Consider the following 22115-nt stretch of genomic DNA (forward strand, 5'->3'; position numbering starts at 1 on the left):
ATAATAATAATAATAATAATAATAATAACTGGCAACTTACTGCCAATTTATGTGGGCAGAATTTCCATAATTCTACTCTCTCATACGCACAATTGATAGTCATTTTCTTCTTAATTCAAGCATTTCAAATCGTTTTTGTAAATCAAACCAATGCAATTTGTAAATTAAAAAGAACTAATGGCATGTATGAGAGGAGAGAGCACTTTGTTGATGTTGGTTGAGGTTTTTAACAACAACAAAAAAGCACGTTTTTTTTTTTATTATTTGAGAAATGCTTGAAGACAATCCCAGCTTGGCGTCGAAACTACTCAACCTGGCAACATCATCTTCATGAGAGCAGCTCGTGCGTATGCTGTCGTAAGAGGCCCTCCTCCCTCCTCCTTCTCTGCCCCCCACCCTGGTCACTCGGAGGAAATACACCCCTCCTCCTCCTCCCCCTCCATTTATAAATCTAATGCATTCCCCCCCCTCGCTCCGTCACATGGGCCCGTGGGGTTCAGAGTGGGCTGGAGACGCTGCACCTCGTCTGCACAGGATGGGGATCTAAAAGAGACTCTCTTTCTATATCGCCTCCTCTTCCTCTTCCTCTGCTGCCGCTGTCAGGGTTCAGAGGATCATGCAACACCTTAAACCATGGCGAGCTCTGCTCCTCCTGACCGTGCTCTGCCAACCGGGAGTCTCGGACAAATACGGTAAGATGCTGCTGCAGCTGCTGCCACTGATGTTGGCGATGGTGGTGATGATGAGGATGATGATGATGATGATGATGATGACGACGACGACGACGGACACTGTGAAGATCACAAATAACGCTCTCAAATTTGCATCCTCACTTGCCTCTCGATAGCCAGTTTGCCTCCTGTTGCGGTCCTCACAAATGCGTATTTGAGTCATTCTCCGTCATTCTCCAGGAGTGTACTCACTGTTCCGACTCTGTGGGTAAATATAGATGATGACAGCTTAATATGATTTACCAGAGCTGGATGGAGAAGGAGCAGAAGAAGTGTTTCATTTCTGCTTCTGTTCATAAAATAAAAGGTCACTCTCGTCTTAGAGTGCAGGCTTCTGTTTCGTTCTTCTTCTTTTTATCTACTCTGGGAAGAGAGCGGGACAAAACAATCCTGAATGAGCAAAAACGCCCACTATTTATACACTTGTACACATTAATTCCTCACAATCATAATAACACAACACCAAGACATCCTGCAGGTAAACATAATTTTTGATGACAAAACACATTTGCCACATTAAAAACAAACAAAATCAATGGGGAATGAATCAAATATGTCACTTTTTATTTCATCCAACTGGCAGCTGTGTTATAAATATTATTGACCACAGCAGCAGTGGTAGTAGTAGCAGTAGTAGAAGTAGTAGTTTCAGGTATATGGTAATGGACTGCATGATGCTTGTTTTTCTCTCGTTTTTTTCTAACCTGCTTTGTCTTGCTCTGCATCTTAATCTGATGCAACAAGTGGAGTGATTTGTATTTACATGCATAATAATAATAATGATATAAGCATTTTAGATAGATAGATAGATAGATAGATAGATAGATAGATAGATAGATAGATAGATAGATAGATAGATAGATAGATAGATAGATAGATAGATAGATAGATAATTCACTAGTATCTCAAACATCAGAAAGAAGAGCAAAAACATTACTGAGTTCTCTACAAATAGTCATGAGACCCCGTAGCAAGAAAGAACAAAGAAAGCAACAGGCTGTGAGCGAGTGTGATTTCAGCACCATGGAGAGAAACCACCATCATCTTCCATTGTCCATCAACACCTTTCTGCTTCTGTCTCTGTTCTCTAATACTCTATCCATCTGTCCATTTTATGAGCCATCCGTCCTTATGCACACAGAGACACACACATGCACGCACGCATAAAGCAAACGATATTAAAGACAACAATGTCACATAACCACATTTGTTCATCAAAATTGTTGTCTTATCATAAGGGGTGTTTCATTGTGGCCAACGTCACCTCGCAGAAAATGGCATCATGGCATCATAATATGTGATGTGATGTAACGTAACACGTAAAGGTGTGTGTAGGTGCTTTTACTCTCACATCTGGCATCCACGTCACTGTTGTGTCCAATCAGGCAGAAGTTAGAGGATTTATTTTATTTTTTTCACATCTTGAACTGGAGACGAGTTTTTCACTGCCAGAAAAAAAATAAAAAGCATCATTTCCTGATGTGATGTATTTCAGCTTGCTGTTTGTGGTGCAGCACCAGACGGTGCTCTTTTTTTCTGTTTGGTTGAGAAGTACTGCATTTCCTTACAATGTCTTTTTAACATGGTGAGGATTTCCATGACAGTCCATCCCTGTTAAAGGAAATACAAGACATGATTAGTCAGATGTCATTGCATAATGACACTTTGTGAATGCATTTTCTTTTTTTGCTGAAACTTACCGCAGCCACATAATGAAACATTCTCTTAATCTAGCCGACAGGAGAGTCCATCTCTTATTTTTACTTGCTGTTATTTGAACTCACAACAACACATATTTCAAGAGTTCATTTTTATTTGTATAATGACAGGAAATGAACTCACTCAGCATTCTTGTTCAATGAACTCTATTTTATTAAACATACATGATATTTTGATTAACCTTGTGAACAGCACATCACGCAAAACTCTGCACACTTTTTTCAAGTGAACTTAAAAGCAATTTGTCATATTGGGAGCATGTTATACCATGTTAATGTCATGAAACTAAAAAGAAGGCCATTAATCATAATCTGGATTTTCTGTTTGATCTTGTCCCACGAAAGGTGTCTTTTGAGCTCCAAAAGTTTTGGGGGTTTTTTTGGTTGTTTTTTAAACTCACTCATCAAAAGGTAGTTTCGTGGCCTTAAAGTTTGACAGAATGCCTGCACAGTGTGCGTGTATGCACGTACGTGTACAGTGTGTCATTCTGTAGGAGGTGAGTCACTGCAGCATTTTATCAAAAGGTAAAGAAAATGATCCCTTATTTTTATTTTGTATTTATAATAACAACGAAAACACTTCATCTGCATTTGTCCTCGCACCCAACCAGATGGTCACATGTCATGCTTTCGGCTAATGCTCAGTTTCAATCCAACAAGTTGCCTTTCTTTATTTGCTCATTTGTGTATTTTTTTTTGTTGCTGGTCGTTATTCGCACGTACAGACTCCTAAAATCAATAGCTGAGTGAAACATGAGCTCTGACGTGAGAGAGGGAGACGGACAGCCAGACAGAGTTATCCATGCGTACTCTGAGCTCTGCGCTGCTTTCCTATCTATCAGCTGCCACCTGCTCCTTCCCACATTGCCCCACTCTCCAAGGCCTCATTCTATTACCCAATGTAAAAAGAATTTTGAGTACAACTGGCTTCGAAGCAAAAGGACTGATAAAATGTTTTAAGTGCACCTGTTTGATCACTGTGGTCATCCAACGGCACATCACAATTATAAAGAAGATGAGTCATCTTCATTTGGGTTTTATATTCACCAAATATATGTGATGGATTTCCTGCAGATAAAATAGACACTTCAACCAGTCATACTAAAACATTGCACCACTTCGATAAATGTTAAGCACTGTGTTTAATGGGTTTGACTCATTCAAATGCTACAGAATGATGGTTGCGAGTGTTTGTGATTTAAGTAGTGCTGTGCAGTACATTTGAGGCTAATTATAATAGGTAAATCAGGGTAGGCTCACTTTGTCTCATTTGGAGCCTCTAAATGTGAGTTAAAGCATTAGTTGTCATGGCGATTACTGTGAAGTACTGCAAGTACCTGCTAGTTAGCCCTCTCCTTGTCTTTTTTTCTGCAGGTTGCCTGTTTGAGAGAAAACTGTGCACGAGGGATCAGTTCTGCTCAGATGGTGAGTGCAACACACACCCACACCACACACACACACACACACACACACACACACACACACACACACACACACACACACACACACGCGCGCACACACACGCACACACACACACGTCAAATGTGCCCTGGCCAAGGCAACCAAAGCAATATATAACATTAGAATGAATTTTAAACTTTGTCTTGGAACTTTTTGAACAGGCTCCGCCCCTTGTTGATCTCAGCTGGATATCAGACATGCACAGTTGTGGATAGGGGGCTTTACATTGACTGCTAATTATTCTAACTGCAATCACAACTATCCTTAACCTTAATACATCATCAGCTCAAGTTTTAGTGAATCCCATTAGTTCAGTGTGTAAGCGGATTGAAGTATAAACATTAAGTGGGTAAATTCAATCACCCACCCCCACATGGAGAGAGAACGAGAGACAGAGACAGAGAGACACACACAAATGTTCCTCTCTTAGCCAGTTGAGCCGTTGTGTCTCCACCACATGCCCCTCTCTCCCTTTTCCCTCATCTTTACCTAAGCCCCGCCCTCACCCGCAGTCTCTATGGCAACACTGACATCACAGTGAGGTGGACACCCCCACAGTTGTTGTGCTAACACAGTGATGAGTCACAGACACACACTTACGTCCCTCTCCGTGGAAACTGCGCTTACGCACAGGCGCAACCATTGGACAGAATATTAAAGAGAGGAGCGTAGTTGCTGGTTCAAGGAAAAATCTGTGGGTCTAAGCACAGAAACTGAGCAGCCATAACTGAATGTATTTCTGCGCTAAGGTCTCGCACTTTATTGATTGTGCTGTACTTTTGCCTCTTCAAGATAAGAAACGTTCTGCGTTCCTGAAACACTAACAAGGACTGACCTGATTTTCTTTTAGTTTCTGGAAGGAGAGCGTCATCAGCACAGTCCCCACAGGGATGTAGAGATCCTGCAGTGACTAACACCTTCTTTAAGAATACGCAGCGACTGTTAAACTTAGATGGAGAGTTTGAGAAAGTTTCAGATGAGGCGACAGCTGAGATGCAATACAGATTACTTTTTATATTAAGTGACGACATCCCTTATCAAATTTGTGACCATATTGTATTGAACAAAAATGTTATTGGTAATGAGAGTTAGTCCAGAAGTAAACAAACCATACATACCAAAGAGCAGATAACTCCAGTGCTATGCTATTTCATAATTCCTCCTCAACAAGACATTCTGTGTCTACATGCTGTGTGAAGAAGAAATTGATGTGCAGCTGGAGGTCACAATCTCAGCTATGGAGGATCTCTCATAAGATGCTAAGAAGCCTCTCATTTCAAATAATCCCCATTGCCAAGCATTTACAAATTCAAAAGTCTGTTACAAATCTCAACAGGCTGGTGTGAGTGGGTGCATGGTCACATTTTCCCAAGGTGATTAGAAACTAATATGATGGAGGAGGATTACAATTTAAAATCCAATGATATGCAACACATGGGGTTTCTCAGGGTTTCTCAAAATATATCCCTAGTATCGAGACTGGAGACTTCTTCCATACCTATTTTTAAAAATAATTGTTTATGCACTTCTTCACTGTGTGAAATTTGTTTTATCTGTATTGTTATTATTATTATTATTATTATTACTCCTTTCACCTACTCTATGATTGTAGCCTATGGTGATGATCAACAGCTGCTAATCTAACTCCAAACAGTGTGAAACGTTGTCTTTTGTCTTTGTTGAGAGGAAACGTACAGCCTGCCGCCTCCAGCTGACTTTAAAAAAAGAGAATACATTTGAAAACCTATTCATTTATTCATAGGAGACTTTTTAAGTTTTGAATGGAATGGAAGAAATGATGCAGATTCCTACTGAAGGACTCCTGTTCAGCCTATTACTAGTGAAGGAGACGAGCACTGATGTTGTGGCATCATGCATCCTCAGTTGCCCTTAGAGGAGTAATTAGTCTGAAATGTCTGATGATGTCTTCTTCTTACACCACACAACTATTTATCTCTTAGCCATAAAACTGAAGACATTAAAGTTGCTGTTGGTCAAAGGATTTTTTCATCTCTCTTCTTTGAACCAGCTGTCTGCTTTCCAGGGAGAGAGAACAGTCATGTCGTGTACTGTATTAAATGGGATGTGCACCTCCTTTGATGTATTTACGGTTATTAATTTGTATCTATAACCTGAGGCCTCGCGGGTCTTAATGGAATCGTGGAACAAGCGGTCACTGTCCGCATCTTCATGGTAGCAGGGAATGCAGTGAAAAATCTCTCTGCTCAGTTTAGGTTTTGATGCTGAGGTCAGTAGGTTTTCCGGAAACTCATTATTGTGTTTCAGACAGTGCTTTCAGGTTCCCCGAGGATCACTTTGGGCACACGTAGTTTTAGGTTGTTTTTTTTTACCATCCTTGTGAAATTTTATGTTACAGCTTATATTACCGGTGTGGCCATTCTGTTGAAGTTACAGACATCAGCAACGCAAGTGTGTGAAGCCCGCCCTGAGTGTGAGCTCTGTGGTAACTATAACAAGGTCAAAGAGTGTCACCTGAGTTGTGTGTACACAGGTGTTGCAAATGGACCTTGTAGCTTTCCCACTGGGTGGTGAATACTCTGCCAGTGTGCAGCAGATATCAGGCTCATCAGGAGTCTGGGGAAGCGTACAGAGCTTCATGAAGCATATGCTTTTTAATTAAGACCTTTATTGGATATGGGTAAATGCATTAAACATAATTTCACATGCAATACAAAACAGATGTCATGTTACTGGTTTCTGGCCAGAGTCATTTTGCAATTCCTGACTGTGGTTAGGCCTTTTAATACTTCAACAAATAACAATTTTACAAACATTTCGAAAACATTAAGTTACAAAACAAAGAGACATGTCACAAGAGGCAGAAAGAAACACTGAAGAATGCACTTAATATATGACATCTGATTAGGTTATTTTCAAAAGCAAATTTTAGGTATCAAACATTGGCAAGAAAAAATGTTTAAGTAAATTATTATTTATGTAACACTTCACAGATAATTACAATGTGCTATATAATAAAACAAAATACAACATAAATCAGTAATTTAATTGATACTTTGCATAAACTTGCTAGATAACAAGGTGATAAGAAATAATATTATAATTTAAAATAACTTGGGCAAGAGGGAATGTGTACAGCAAAAGGAGAATTAAACCCAGACCAGATGCTTGTGGTACCCCACAGGGCGGAGTTGGTATACCATCCATCCATCCATTGTCACAAAATGTGACATATAAGGTAAAATCATGAGTGCAAGAAAATGCAAGGTTCTCCAATGATATATGATAGCATAACATAGCCTTTACACAGTGTGTCTCATTCCTTCTGGATTCACATGATTCCTCTGGGAAACAACCTGAAATAACCCCAGCTTATAAAATAGGCTTAATCTAATTTAGCCATGCAGTTTTCTATATTTCTTCCATTGATGTTCTGTTGGTAATCCTCCTATCCTTCTTCTCTCCGTCATCGGTCACTTTTCCAGGATTAAAAACTATAATCAGTGGATCACAACTCACCAGCATCAGCTATTTTTATAATGATTCACAGCTTGGGCATGATTTCTGAATGGAAAAGAAAGATGCACAGTTCTGAATCTACCAATACTGTATTGTATGTACTTATACATGGTGAAATTGTAACATCATCACAAGACTAATGTTCACTAAGTCTTCCTCTCAGAATACAATTTTTACTAAGTGCTTTCCATTGTGAGCTGATTATCCAGGAAACAGTCTAAGTAATTAACACTCGCTGTGATTAATGTCCAACTAACTTCAACCCCTCAGAATCTGTGGATGACTCGGCCAAAAACAGCAAACATCTCGTCAAGAGCTGCAACCAGCATCTTGAAAACTGTAAATAGATGATGACTTTGTCACACAGTATGACAAGAAATGGGAATCCCACTTAAAACGGATACAATTCACAGGTTTGTCTTCAGTTTGCAGATGCTACTGACACAGTTTGAAGGGTCTTTCTGGAGAAATATGTTTTTAGTACTTTATCAGGATAACTGAAAATCATAAATTGTTCTGTTGTTGAGTGCCCCGCAGGATAATTCTTATGATATTTGAATAATATTATATTATTATATTATATAGAAATAATATTACATTATTGCTTATCACAATCTTTTTAAGAGAATACACACAAGGTTGAAAAAAAATCCTAATAGGACTTAAATATGAAAAGACCCAACAAACATTGGGAGGATGAACATTTTAAAAATAGACTTAAAAAAAGAGATGTTATCATCCATTTTTCAGACCTCCTTCATCTCGACCACGAAGCTGAAGCTAAAATGAGAGACAGACTTTATATGTCACCTGTGAAAACATTTGTTTTTCTGAACACGAGTCCTGTTTTGTTCACTCAAAAATAAGCTGTACTATTTTATGTTTAAAAAAAAAAAATGCTGCTATAAAAATACCTTAATCCTCTTTAATCTGGCCTGTATAATGATTCACAACGTGGCCGAAGCAGATTGGGTTGTGTGAGATTTCGCGGGTGTAGGGTCTGTGGTGACTCATCAGTGCACCAGATGAAACACGCTCTGCTCTGAGTTATTTTCATTCTCATCACACAGCAGCACAACTTATACACATGTTTTACTGTGTGTTGGTAAAAAAGAAAAAAAAAATTAGAGGTTTCCCTCTGCCTTCCTCACCTTGTTGGTTTGCTCTTTATGGTAGTTGACCTATTTAATTTGCGAGGTCCAGGGCAGAAAACACCCTGGATAGGTGTTACAGCTTCATGTATTTAATAAAAAAAACCAAAAAAAAAACCATATAGTCATGAAAAGAGAGCATATCTATTAAAAGTAGGATCAAGCAAATGCTTCCTTTAGCATTTCCATTGTTTCTGCCTTAAGGTTAGCGACAGTTTCTGTGTGGAACTCTTAAAAGTACACGCGCACACGCACACACTCTGACAGTGGCAGAACCATGGCAAAGGAACTGTGACAAGCAGCACAAGTGTGTGGGCTGTCCTTTCAAACTACTATGACTCACTACTGTGGGCTTCTGGTTTCTGCACTGTTATGACAAACCCTGTCCTTCAAAGACAGCATCACTGAACACGGAGAAAAGTAGCCAGTTTCATCTAAAAATAACAAACAAAAGGTATGCCTTATTAGAAGCGGAGCCTCATTAGTTGCTTCATTCTCAAATAGCTGTCATGGTGAGATTCATGCTATTTTCTAACTGGATTTTTTTTTCACAGCAGACACTCGGACAACCACCTATCACTAGTGGTAAAAATAACATTAATGATGCCCCAGTTCTGGCACAGCTAGTTACAATGGTGTGACAGTGATGTCACAGGATCAGATGAATGGTGTGACCAGGTGCACAAGATTGAAATAAAATGAATCCCAATGTTCCTACCTGAACATGTGTGCTCCTCCTCCTGAAGGCTGTCCGTGGGTGTGATGGTGAATAAATATCTCTTTGTGGGGGGATTTCTCCATGTACTCCAGTTTCCTCCCAGTGTCAAAGCATGCATTTGAAGTTAATTGGTGAGGTGGCTCAACAAATTGTGTAGCCTGCCTTCAATCAGCTCGAAACTTGAAAAATACAACAACATCCAAAAAATGCTCAGACAAATTCCAGGTGGGAAATCTATACAATTTTTATGTTAACCGTTGAATGATTCTTTGCAGATTTGCTGTTTGGTCAGTGTCGGAGCTCAAAGCAGGACCTGGTCCAGTACCAGGTGTCAGTTCCTGTCCTGAGGAGGATGCAGGAGGTCCTCAAGCAGCTCATGTTACAAGGTGAGATTAAATTTGAGGTAAAGCCGTTTGCCACTTTAAAAACAGTGATAGAAATCCATTGATAATATTAACACGTGAAAACCACCTTTTCTAAAGAGCTATGACTTTAGAAACCCATTTCACTGTCCCCCTTGCACTCGTCTCACATTTCCCTTTGACTCCCAGCCTGTCTGACTTTCATCGATGTCTGTTCCTGTGTGTGTGTGTGTGTGTGTGTGTGTGTGTGTGTGTGTGTGTGTGTGTGTGTGTGTGTGTGTGTGTGTGTGTGTGTGTGTGTGTGTGTGTGTGTGTGTGCAGGGCTATCGTGGCAGGATGACATAACCCAGTACATTTTATCAAAGGAGCTGAAGAGAGTTCCTCATACCACTCTTCCCTTGAAACCAAACTCGTCATCCTCCTCTTCTCATCCGCCCCAGTAAGTACTCTTGGGTCATGGTGACTTTCATAGAAATGTGAACAGTATCTTGAAACAACTGACATAGTCGTGCGCATTCATTTTGTTGTCAAACACCATATGTTCTCTCTTTTTTCTTTTTTCTTTGCCAGGTTCAAACAGCACGCTCCTCATCACCAAAGCTCAAAATCGCCCTCCTCACCTCCTGTTAATAAACAAATGGACTACATGATACTGCATGATCCTCGCTCACTGCTGGATATGCAAACTGAATCTATGGGCCCATACAAATACGAACAGGTTTGGGAACACACACACACACACACACACACACACACACACACACACACACACACACACACACACACACACACACACACACACACACACACACACACACACACACACACACACACACACACACACGATACATGATGGCATGATATAACACTGTATATTTCTCAATGAAAACTATGGCTCAGTATGAATAATAGACTGAGTAATATCACTTCCCCTCTGATCAATCTCTAGTACATGTCCAAACAGAGAGAGCGAGAGCGAGAGCGTGATTTACAGCTGGAGCGTGATTTACAGCGAGAGCGTGAAAGGCAGATGATGGAGGAAGCTCTGTCTCTGTACTTCCCATCACCTCAGCCATCTTATCGCCACCGAGGATCTGCTTCCATGGGTACCGCAGGTAACATTCATGTCGTGAAAAGAAAAGGTCACACTCATGGATCAAATTTTTTCTTAATCAATGAGCATAGTGATGAGCATTTCAGTCTAGAAGACCGAAACTTTCAAATTAATTCTATTCATACCTGATGTATGTGCAGGCCTGCCTTATTATGAGGACCTGGAGCTGGAGATACCAGTGGACTATGTGGAAGACTACACCCTGGAGGAAAGGATTGGTACTGCAGGAAGGCAGCAACCGCTGCAGAACAAGAAAGTTCCCCAGGACCTAAGTGCAGTGACTGGAAACAGCGGTGAGCAGAGCAAATGGCATTTTAGATTACCGGTAAAAATACAATGATATTGCAAAATTGGTTGTGCTAACGTTCACGATATTGCAAACTTTGCCAGATGGCTTGCTCCAGAGGGTGTCAGGAGTGCTGCAGAAGTACAGAATCGACCCCAGGGAGCTCAGTCAGGAACAGCTTTATAAACTAGCTCTCATACTGCAGCTATTCCAGACCCAAGACAAAACAGGTAGACTATACCTATTTTGAGAAAATAATGTCATAATAACTGTCCGTCAATGGACAAGAACAACAAATATAGGCAAACCTGAATTATTTTGTTGTAATATTCATCTCTCAACATAGATCCTATTGAAAAAGACCTCATCGCCCTCAAAGAGGTACGTCAAAATCTGTAGTCAGCTGTGATTTAAAAAAAAAAAAATCATATAACCATTGACATTTTGAGCTGACGGGTTTTCTCTGAACCCCCTCAGATGCAGCTGTTGAAGAGTGAAAGCGTGCCCAAAAAGTTAGAGAAGCCTGCCCTTTCCTCCGGTCCTCTTGATGCCCCTCCTGCCCCGTCTTCTGCCTCACTCCCAGCTAATCTTCCTGCTAAGAGTGCCAGCCTCCCCCTACCTGCCACCCAGTCTTCACCGTCCACTCCTGCTGCCGCCGCCGCTGCTGGTCAAGGTTTCAATGGGCAAGGAATGCCGCTCGTGGAGGGTACAGGAGCCAAAGAGGAGTACGGATACATTGTCACCAAGAGGTCAGCACTCTTAAACATGTTTTAATTCTTCTGTTTCATCCATCCTCATTCAATGTTTTCATGATTTTACACAAATTTTTATGTCATGCAGTCCTTTGAGTCTCTACGATGGCGTCAAGCTTTTGGAGCTATTGGCAAATAAAATACACTTAACAACGAGCAGTTTCATCAACCTCAGGTGAGTCTGCACGTGTGTGTCGGCGCTTATATTCTGCTGGTTCATTTCACTACATAACTAACGTGTGTGTTTCCGGTGTGTGCCTGTTGCCAGTGTCGTCGGGTCTGCGTTGACTTTCCGTGTCCGCCAGAATGAACACAACATGACGGCCGCAGAGGTAGCTGCAAAAGCTGGTGAGACACACACACACACACACACACACACACACACACACACACACACACACACACACACACACACACACACACACACACACACACACACACACACACACACACACACACACACACACCCACACACTATTTCTCACTTTCTTTCTTTTTCAAATACAATTTTCCTATTTGTTGTTGGATTTGTTTTCACACCAACAGTGTCAGAAAAGAACTTCCTGGAGACTGAGACAGGAGTGAAGATTGTCCAGACCGGTGTGGGAGAGGTACTTGATGCACACACACGACCACACGGCTCATTCTGTCAGCAACATATGGAGCAGTTGTCAAGGCAACAGAGGATATAATCAGTCCTCTTTATTCGTTCCCATTTTCGCTGTAATCTAATCATGATGGGTTGAGAGATTATTAGATTGTGCAAAATCCCAACACAACCAGCACCGCCTTGCAGCATTATTTTGTTTGGACGTATGACTTTGCTTGTCGTCGTTTCTTAATTTTCTTTGTACACAATGACCCATTCCTTTGAAATATTGTTCACAAATCTGTCTAAATGTGTGTTTGTGAGCGCTTCTCCTTTGTCGGGATAATCCATCCACCTCAGAGGTGTGGCAGATCAAGATGCTGATTAAACAGTAAGATTATTGCCCAGGTGTGCCACAGGGTGTCCACAATAAAAGGCCACTCTGAAATGTGCAGTTGTACTGTAATGGGGCGGGGGGGGGGGGGGGGGGGGGGGGGGGGGGGGGGGGGGGGGGTACCAGGGAGTCAGAAATCCAGTCCGTATCTGGTGTGGCCATCTTTTGCTTCACGCAGTGTATGACATCTCTTTGGCATAGAGTTGATCAGGTTGTTGATCAGATCGTTTCCTGTGGCATGTTGTTCCACTCCGATTCAATGGCTTTGCCAGGTTGCATGGTATGGGCAGCAACCCGAACATACTGTTGTATGTTTTCAGCTTCCAGGAACTGTGTACAAATCCTTGCAACATGTGGCTGTGCATTATCATGCTGCAACATGAAGTGATGGTCGTAGACAAATGGCACAACAATGGGCCTCAGGATCTTGTTACAGTATCACAGTAAAATGCACCTGTGTTCGTTGGCCATACCATAATCCCACCGCAACTACTGGGCGGTTTGCTGATGTTAATGTTGTGAACATTCTGTTCACAGCGTTGACATCAGCAAACCACTCACCCATACAACGCCATACAGGTTATGAAGAAAACCTAGAATTGGAACATAGAATTAGTTGTATATAATTAATGTGGACTGTAGATTTGAAATATATTGAGGTCACGTTTACATTTGATTCATTTTTATGAATTGGCTGTTCACACATTCCTTATTCCAATGTACAGAAACAGAAAAACAAAGACTTGGATTGATTTTGCTTGCGTTTCTTCAACACACTATGCAGTGAGTCGTTGTGTGACTATGTGTATAAATCCCCATGGACGGAGCGAGAAGGCAGGGTGACACCACATTTCACTTGTTGCCATGGGTTTTTTTTTTTTATCTCAGCCACCATCCCCCCTGCTGTGGCTCCAAGATCCAGGTGCTATGGCAACAGTCACAAGTGTCATTAACATCAATATTCACGGTTCACATGAAGCAGCCTGACTCTGAATCATCGCTACAGCTACCACGATAGATTAATGAGAAGCTGCCTACTTCGATTGGATGTGATGGCATAGACATAAACTGATTGAATTGATGGATAATATTAAAGGTGTGATCAGATAGAAGGGTGGTTTGAATGATACTGACGAGAGTCGAACCACATCCTGTGATATGCAGTATTGTTGAGTATAACTGAATGATGTAGGATGAATACAAGCACTTCAGTTTATGATGTTAAAGTCTTTTTTGTTTTGAGATTTCCTCTTTCAAAAAACAATGATGCTTGTATGTCAGTGAATCATCATTTTCTTTAAATTAGTTTTCACTTTCCTCTCATGTTTAATATTCTGTCATTTCGAATGTGCATGAATGCATAATGCATGGAAACAATCCATCGCAGTTCAGTCTTTTGTAAGAAGTATATTGGGCATGTTGATTCTGTGATAATGATACATTTTGAGCATATTATGCAGAAGTAATATTGTCAATATGTCAATTTGATGTCTATCCTTATTTACAACATTGGAGTTTTGGTGATACTGTAATATATTGATATGATATAGCTGCTAATATTTGTGATGTAGACATTGTCTTACTTATTACATCACTGCCATACCAGTGATATTTTGCCATTTGATTAGAAATAGCATATTATTCAAGTTATAGTGTTCAAGGCAACGGTTAACAATGACATCTTACAATGTTTTTTTTCAGAGCTGACTCTCTGTTGTCACTTCAGCTTCCTTGAACAGACAAAACAGGGTTAATTGGGTTGATTTGTGATTCTAAATGTGTCAAGTGTGAATGAGTGCATGTGTGATATATATTTATGTGTTTACACTCCACTGTAGCGGGAGTGGGTGGCACGATGATAGATGTGTACAGAATAAGATGATGAACCAGTTCAATGTCTCCTCTGGGGAAGATTTACTTTATTTTACAATATTGATGTATTGTGTCTCATGTGATTCAGTTGATCCGCTGATCTCCAGAGAGGCTCAAGTGTCTTATTTGTGTGCTTTGGAGGTGTACTGCCTTGACCTTTCAGACGACTGTCGTTTAAAGTTAACTTCATTGCTGATACAGAGAGACACATGTGCTTTGAAAATGAAATGACCTTTGAGTTACAGTAGTGGGGGTTGTTTCCCTGGAGTAGCTTTACCCCTTTGACTGATGTGCTTGTCGAGAAATGGAAATGGGCTCACTACTCTTATTCTGTCTCTTTTTTTTCTTTTCTAGAGGACTGATGCGAGGGGTCTCCCTCGGGTAACCAGGGTTTCCCAGGGCTCCAGTTGGACTGTCATCACCCTTGTTTCCATGGCAGTCGTAGGAGGTGTGCTGGTATTGGCCATGGCCGTAGCCTGTCTCAAGCACTATGCCCACCAAGTAGCCAATAGCAAGCTTGGGCTTGGGCCAGAGGGAGGAACCGAGACACACTTTGACTACCAGGTAAGGCTACAAAAAGACACTTTTGCCTATTTTGGGATTCATATTGAATTGGAAAAGTATTAGAATCATCACAACATGTGGCCCAAAAGCAGTAAATGCATAGATTGCCATGTGTGTTATGACCATTTTCTTTCCATTCAGGAGCTATGTCGGCAGCACATGGCATCTAAATCCTCCTTGTGCCGCCAGGAATGTGTGGGAGGGGCTAGCAGCGGCATGGCGGGGTCCGCCATAGGCACGGGTGCTGGTGGCCGAAGGGGTACAGACACCTCCCGCGTCAGCAGCGTTTCTTCTCAGTTCAGCGATGGCCCCCAACACAGCCCATCCTCCACCCACAGCTCCACCCCCTCCTGGAGTGAGGAGCCAGCTCAATCCAACATGGATATCTCCACCGGTCACATGATTCTGGTGAGTTCAAATGTCGTCACTGCCATTACTATTTCACAGTCAATTTCATTTCTGTGGCATTTATTTCCATGTGTTGGTGTTTTCTCTACCTCAGACGTACATGGAGGATCACCTGCGTAATAAGGACCGCCTACAGAAGGAGTGGGAGGCACTGTGCTCCTATCAGGCTGAACCCAGTTCAGTAGCTGTGGCTCAACTCCCAAACCACATGGACAAAAACAGACACGTTGGATCTCTCCCCTGTTAGTTCATCCATGTTACTTCAGGTTTTTTGTTTTTTTTGTAGGCTTTCACATAAAGCAACATTTTTGTTGTACTTAACTGTCTTTAAGTCAGAGGTGTTAAACGAATATTGGGCCACATACAGTATACTTTGTTCCCAATCATGTCAAACAAATAATCAAACATCTTTAAGTGCCATGTAGAAAAAAATGATATAGCAAGAACAAATGAATACACGGTTTGAATATGATCTAATATTAGAATATAGCAAGCTGTATACTCTTAAGAATCATTAACCTTAGTGAAAGAGTGATTTAAAAATAATTTCTTTTAGTTCTTCACAAGTTTTGGTGCTCTCAGGTGATCAGGTTGTGGAGCAGCAGTGTAGAAAGCCCCTTGGTGGAGGGTAGAAATGGTTTTGGATCGTACTATGTGAGTACTTGTGCATTAGTTGAACAGATTCTTGGGTAGGTGGGGGCATTTCCGTGAAAACACTGATGAGAAAGTTAACCTTGCAATAAAATGTTGCTGAGATGACAATGAGCAAGTGAAGTGTGTAAAGAATGGAAACGATGTGTTCATATTTGTGCACTTTCACCAGGATGGCTGCACTGTTCTGAATGTATTGCACATTTTTAGGGATCGCAGTGAGTAGTGGATTACAATAAACCATTTTGAAGGAAACAAAGGCAAGGACCGGTTGTTACGCAAATCAAATGTGAGACAGGGGTTAGCCATGTTTCTGAGATGAAAGGAGATTTCGCAAAGGTGTCTGAAATGTACATTCTTGTTTTAGTGTGGCTGCATGTATTACCAAGGTTGTTGACTATAGTTGAGAGTGGAATGGCCCGGGCAGAGAAAGTGATGCTTGTGATGGAAAATGAGCTGATATGGTGTGTGGTGCCAATGAGGATAGCTTCAGTTTTTGAAGGAAGTTGTCACCATTCATGTGTGTTGTGGATTAATTGGTGATGCACAAGCAATTAGAGGGAGTAGAGTCAGTTAAATCTACAGCTGTTTCGTCAGCATAAAAATTGTAAGAACTTTAGTGTTGTCCAGTGATGTGTTCAAGGGTCAGCGTATCAAGGTTGAACCAGGTGGGACCCAGCAGTGACCCTTGAGGAACTACACAGGTTACTGAATGAGATTCACAGTTTGAATTTCAGATGGAACATATATTCATCTCTGTCAATGAAGTAGGATTCAAACCATCTTTGGCCTCTGCCAGAGAGTTTAATGGGATGGCAACTGCAAAGTTTTTCTTTCGCTCCACCGTGGGAAAGTAAAATATATCATGGAAATGTTCATGTTTAATCCAATTTTTTCAATTCTTATGATAAACAAATTCCTCTGGAAAAAGAGTAAAATCTGAAATCCTACTTGCCACAGTGTTTCTTCTCAGACAAACCTGCTGCTTCTCTGTTTCCACAAATTCATCCTCATAGTGTGGTTTCCATGTTATTTTGCACCCCTGCCTCAAGCAGTCAATCATAGTATTAGTATTATCCATTCGTTATGTCATCAAGTAAAAAAAATCAACACCTGCTTTCTTTTGCAGATGATCACTCCCGGGTAAAGCTGAAGACTGAAGTAAACCCCAACAAGCATGATTACATCAATGCCAGCATCATTGTAAGAACTCACCAGGCAATCGCAACCATATCAGAATAATTACAAATCTCACTGCTTTATGATTTATCTAATATAGCAATTTAAGGAGAAAAGGTTGTTTTCAAATATTGATTTCACTTAAGTGGACGGTTTAAGTCAAGTATGTAACTCTGGAAACACAGAAGTCCAATTTGTCTGCATTGACTAATATGGTAATGTTCTCAATAAATACCTTTTGTTTCAATTCCAATAGTTTGATCATGACCCTCGCCAGCCAGCTTATATTGCCACACAGGGACCCCTGCCCCACACTGTCACAGATTTCTGGCAGGTCTGTATCGTCTCCCCTCTGTTTTTTTCCCCAGCATTTTCTCATCACAATTAACTAAAAGTAGTTTGTGAAGTGATAGATGTATGTCAGTCAATGTAGACCACTGTTTGTGTTTACTCTGTAGTTTCTGAGCAAAATACAGAATTGAGTTCATCTGGAATCAAAGCGTCCTTACACGTCTCTGTGCCTCTTTTCAGATGGTGTGGGAGAACGGCTGCACAGTGATCGTGATGATGTCGGCTTTGGTGGAGGACGGAGAGAAGCAGTGTGAGCGATACTGGCCCGACGAGGGCTCGTCACTCTACCACATCTACGAGGTTAATTTCCTGTTATGATTCCCAAAGCTTTACTTTGCCACAGAACAAACATCCCGAGCAATGCTTTCCTGCAGCAGGCCAGTAGTGGTGGTGGTGGGGGGGGGGGCTCTTCTGTAAACAATAACATCTGTTGGCTTGTTTTCATGTGTTTTTTTTCTTCTTGAATATCACTGGAATTTATTCTCAATTTATGTTCACACAAATAAAAGAAAAACGTATGCTTTTCCCTTTTTGATCTCTCTCTCTCTCACACACACACACACACACACACACACACACACACACACACACACACACACACACACACACACACACACACACACACACACACACACACACACACACACACACACACACACACACACACACACACACACACACACACAGGTGAACCTTGTCTCTGAGCACATCTGGTGTAAGGACTTCTTGGTGCGCAGCTTCTACCTGAAAAACGTCCAGACGCAGGAGACGAGAACTGTGACACAGTTTCACCTGCTTAGTTGGCCAGCTGATGGCATCCCCACCTCCACACGGCCGCTGCTAGACTTCCGCAGGTAAGGACACCAGACAGTCACACACAAGTGGCTTTTGACTGTAGCAGACAGCTTACGATTCTGCTACTTCAAATACTCAAAATATCTCATAATACACAAGTGGATTAACTCTTTATAAGGCAAAGACATTCATAAATAATAGTTTAAAAAAAATACAAGACTCATATTTTTATTTTTTTTTAAAGGACCAAAAAGAGTAAAAGACAGCCTTTGCATATGTTTAGCACTTGGATCTTGGATTCTGTGGCATTGTCACCATGTATATGTTGGTTTTGGAAGAAATCTGAAAATCATCCATGAGAAAGGGTTAAAGATGTAACATGTAATTGTAATTAAACTTTTGTACACTGGGTGATAATAATGAATCAGTGTAGTACCCACTTTGCCTTCTGTCCAACTGTTTTTCATTCCTGTCAAATGTTTGGCAGTTTGTTGATGAGTTCGTCATCACAGAGAACTCTAGCCTCTCTTCTGGTTTGGTTTTTTTTGGTTTTTTTCATCATTTGGACTCAGGACAGACTACATGCTGGGTTTACAGGAACAGACAGTCTGGGGATGGCTTTTTAACATCAGCAACAAACACATGAACACAAAACTAAATATACACACTGTACCGTCAACCTCCCTGGGTTAACCTTCCAGCCATTTCATGCCATGTCCACCATGCTCTCGGTCTCTGTCTTGCGCTCTCCCAGCGTGCAGGCTGATAGGTTTGTATTTTAACATCTCCCAGTGTCATTTTTGTGGTTTGCAGCTAGTACTCTGGCTCCAGTTGCATAGTCACAAAAATGAGCATTGGCAGGTGTGACTAGCTGCTGTAAGAGGGACAGTGAATCTGTGGCTTCTCCTCCACCTGTCCTCTTCTGCGTCTTCATCCAACTGCCCTCCTCATCATGACCCTCACGCAGTTTAGGGTTTTAATTTTCTCTGATCAAACATGCTCACCTAATCCCACCTTTGTTTCTTAAAAACACATTGTCATGAGTCATTCTTCCAATTTCATCACCTGTTACAAGCTAGAAAAAAGAGAAAAAAAAGACTGTTAATCTTGTATAATTTTCTTTTACAGCTGATTACTTGTACGTTTCTTTGAAGTTTTAAATGGTTAAATTTGGGAGGAAAGTCAGCTGCTGCTTCATAGTTTATAAGAACCACTATATAACCACACAAAACACCCTCCTTTGCTCTCCTTTCTTTCTCTGCTGTCCCTTCGTCCCTGTTTTTCAGAAAGGTGAATAAATGTTACAGAGGTCGATCCTGCCCGATCATCGTTCACTGCAGGTAAAAAACAATCTCTTGGACGGGTCACAATACCGATGTTTCTGTTGGAGTGTGTTGTAGTGATTAACATACTTTCAGATAGATGGTGCCACACTTTGACTGTCTTTGTGTCTACCTCTTGTCTGCCACAGTGACGGTACAGGCAGGACTGGGACGTATATTCTCATTGACATGGTGCTGAACCGCATGGCCAAGGGTGAGTCATGTGCACACATAGAGATCACAGACAGGCTGCAGCTGAGTTGCTAAACATTTTTAAAATCAGTCCAGATAATCTAATAAAGATGAAAATGGGATTGAATAATTCAGGTAATTGTATTACCTGAAATGCCCAGCAGAGGTCAGTATGGTTAAATATGATCTGGAATAAATGTATATGTTACAGGAGACCCTGGTCAATTGTAGTATTTTCCACAGATGATATTCAATACATTAGTATTCTCAAATTTAGAATAGATTATAACCAGTGACAACAACAACAACTCTTTTTAGAAAAAAAATAAGTAATGGATAAATTCCTAAAACAGTTGTGTGACCAAGTCTCACCAACTGGTCATAATGTTGATATTCTTGTTGTTCTTGTAATCAGGAGTGAAGGAGATTGATATTGCAGCTGCACTAGAGCACATCAGAGACCAGAGACTTGGACTGGTTTGCACCAAGGTACAAATACTTTGTCTCTGTGCAGTAACTCATCAGATCCCTGGCGGACCCCCAGCTAACTCAAATATGTCTCTCTCTGTCCTCTCTCGTCCCTTCTCTTCCTGATCAGGACCAGTTTGAGTTCGCTCTGACAGCAGTAGCTGAGGAAGTGAACGCCATCTTGAAAGCGCTGCCACAGTGAGACGCACAACAATGGCATGCAGATACACAGACAGGAAAAGAAGAAAAAAAAAGCCTTCGCCCCAAAGGATGCATTCATGTGACCCGGCCATGTACGTCCGTTACTGTAAATAAAACATTGCTCTGCCACCACTGGCGCTCTTACTGCAATTGTTTTCAGTATTTTTCCATTAATCCATCACCTGGAATTGTGTTGGTTTTTTTTACTTTTGGATTTTATTTAAAACAATGGCAGCAGATTTTTATTATGTGGTCATACAGTCAGAGAGGACAGGTTACATCTCAATGATGTAGTAAAATGTAAAAAAAAAAAAACACATTTTAAATGTATGCAAATACATAAAATTACATATTTATATGAAATGTTGAAAGCCAAAAATGATGGACAGAAAATACTAAAAATTTAAATTGAGACCAGGAACTCTTCTCAAAATAGGAAAAGTGGTGCAATGGTAAAATGAAATAAAACTTTTGGAAATTGAAATCCTCCCAAAAAGGAGTACAGGTCCATGTGTGTCTGCTACTATTAAAATATCGGTGACTTTATGAAATGGAAAACATGATTTAACACAATTATGAGCTTGGCCCGACTTTTTCCTCAAACATTTTGCAAATTCAATAATATTCCTTATTTTCACACTCATTTTAACCCTTAAATTTTTGTTACAACTTACTGCCATGTCATTCAATTTTTCCTTTTCTGGATGAAATTAATCAGCACTGATACAGAGATCATTTACCACCAACACGGAAGGTTTGTTTGAGCTGCTCTGAGTATCAGATTACTTTGCACCGTCCTTTGAATGGACTCATTTGCACGTGAAGGACATCCATCACTCTGGGACAGTAAGGATTTCCTCCATGTCACTCTCTGAATGTGTTGTTCGGTGTCCACCAGAATACTGTGCCCTGCTGTCTCCTGTGTTGATTTGTGGCACACTTTGTTTTGTTCTGAGAATTGTTCAGAAAACATGATTGTTTGCTTTCAGCGCTACTCCTTTTGTAATGGATGACATGTGCTGACCAGAGGCAACACTCTTTCTCTCAAATAGAGAATCCCTTTATCTCCTGTCTCTCAATGTACCTCCTTGTGATTACTGTAGATAATCCATCTTGATGATTGTGTTTATTTCATGTAGCAGACAAATAGAAAATATCTATAAAAATGTATTTTTGACTTGATCTAAATAAATTTGTGATGTGATGCAGCAGAAGACACACCCATCTTTTGTGTGTTTGAGTGTGCAGTGGCACGTATACAGACATGAGAAGGGCCAGTTCCAGAACATTTAAATACCTCAGTAAGACAAAATGTATATATTAGTTTATTTATGACTG

General features: G+C 40.8%; 1 protein-coding gene across 1 annotated transcript; it reads left to right on the plus strand.

Moving 5' to 3' along the window:
* Window positions 1–616: 616 nt before the first annotated feature.
* ptprna (protein tyrosine phosphatase receptor type Na) lies at window positions 617–20844 on the plus strand (the record flags this gene model as incomplete). The annotated part of the gene is made up of 24 exons (XM_080498169.1): window positions 617–692; window positions 3824–3874; window positions 9553–9663; window positions 9961–10078; window positions 10210–10357; window positions 10589–10754; window positions 10894–11046; window positions 11144–11269; window positions 11386–11420; window positions 11517–11788; window positions 11880–11966; window positions 12060–12139; window positions 12338–12402; window positions 15001–15210; window positions 15352–15618; window positions 15713–15860; window positions 17399–17472; window positions 17705–17782; window positions 17980–18099; window positions 18487–18653; window positions 19881–19934; window positions 20066–20130; window positions 20524–20597; window positions 20707–20844. 24 exons carry the CDS (start codon window positions 617–619, stop codon window positions 20776–20778), a joined length of 2817 nt encoding a protein of 938 aa, XP_080354295.1. The 3' UTR covers window positions 20779–20844.
* Between the last annotated feature and the right edge of the window lie 1271 nt (window positions 20845–22115).

Source organism: Blennius ocellaris (assembly GCF_963422515.1).
Source record: "Blennius ocellaris genome assembly, chromosome: 6".
In the NCBI taxonomy this organism is placed as follows: domain Eukaryota; kingdom Metazoa; phylum Chordata; class Actinopteri; order Blenniiformes; family Blenniidae; genus Blennius; species Blennius ocellaris.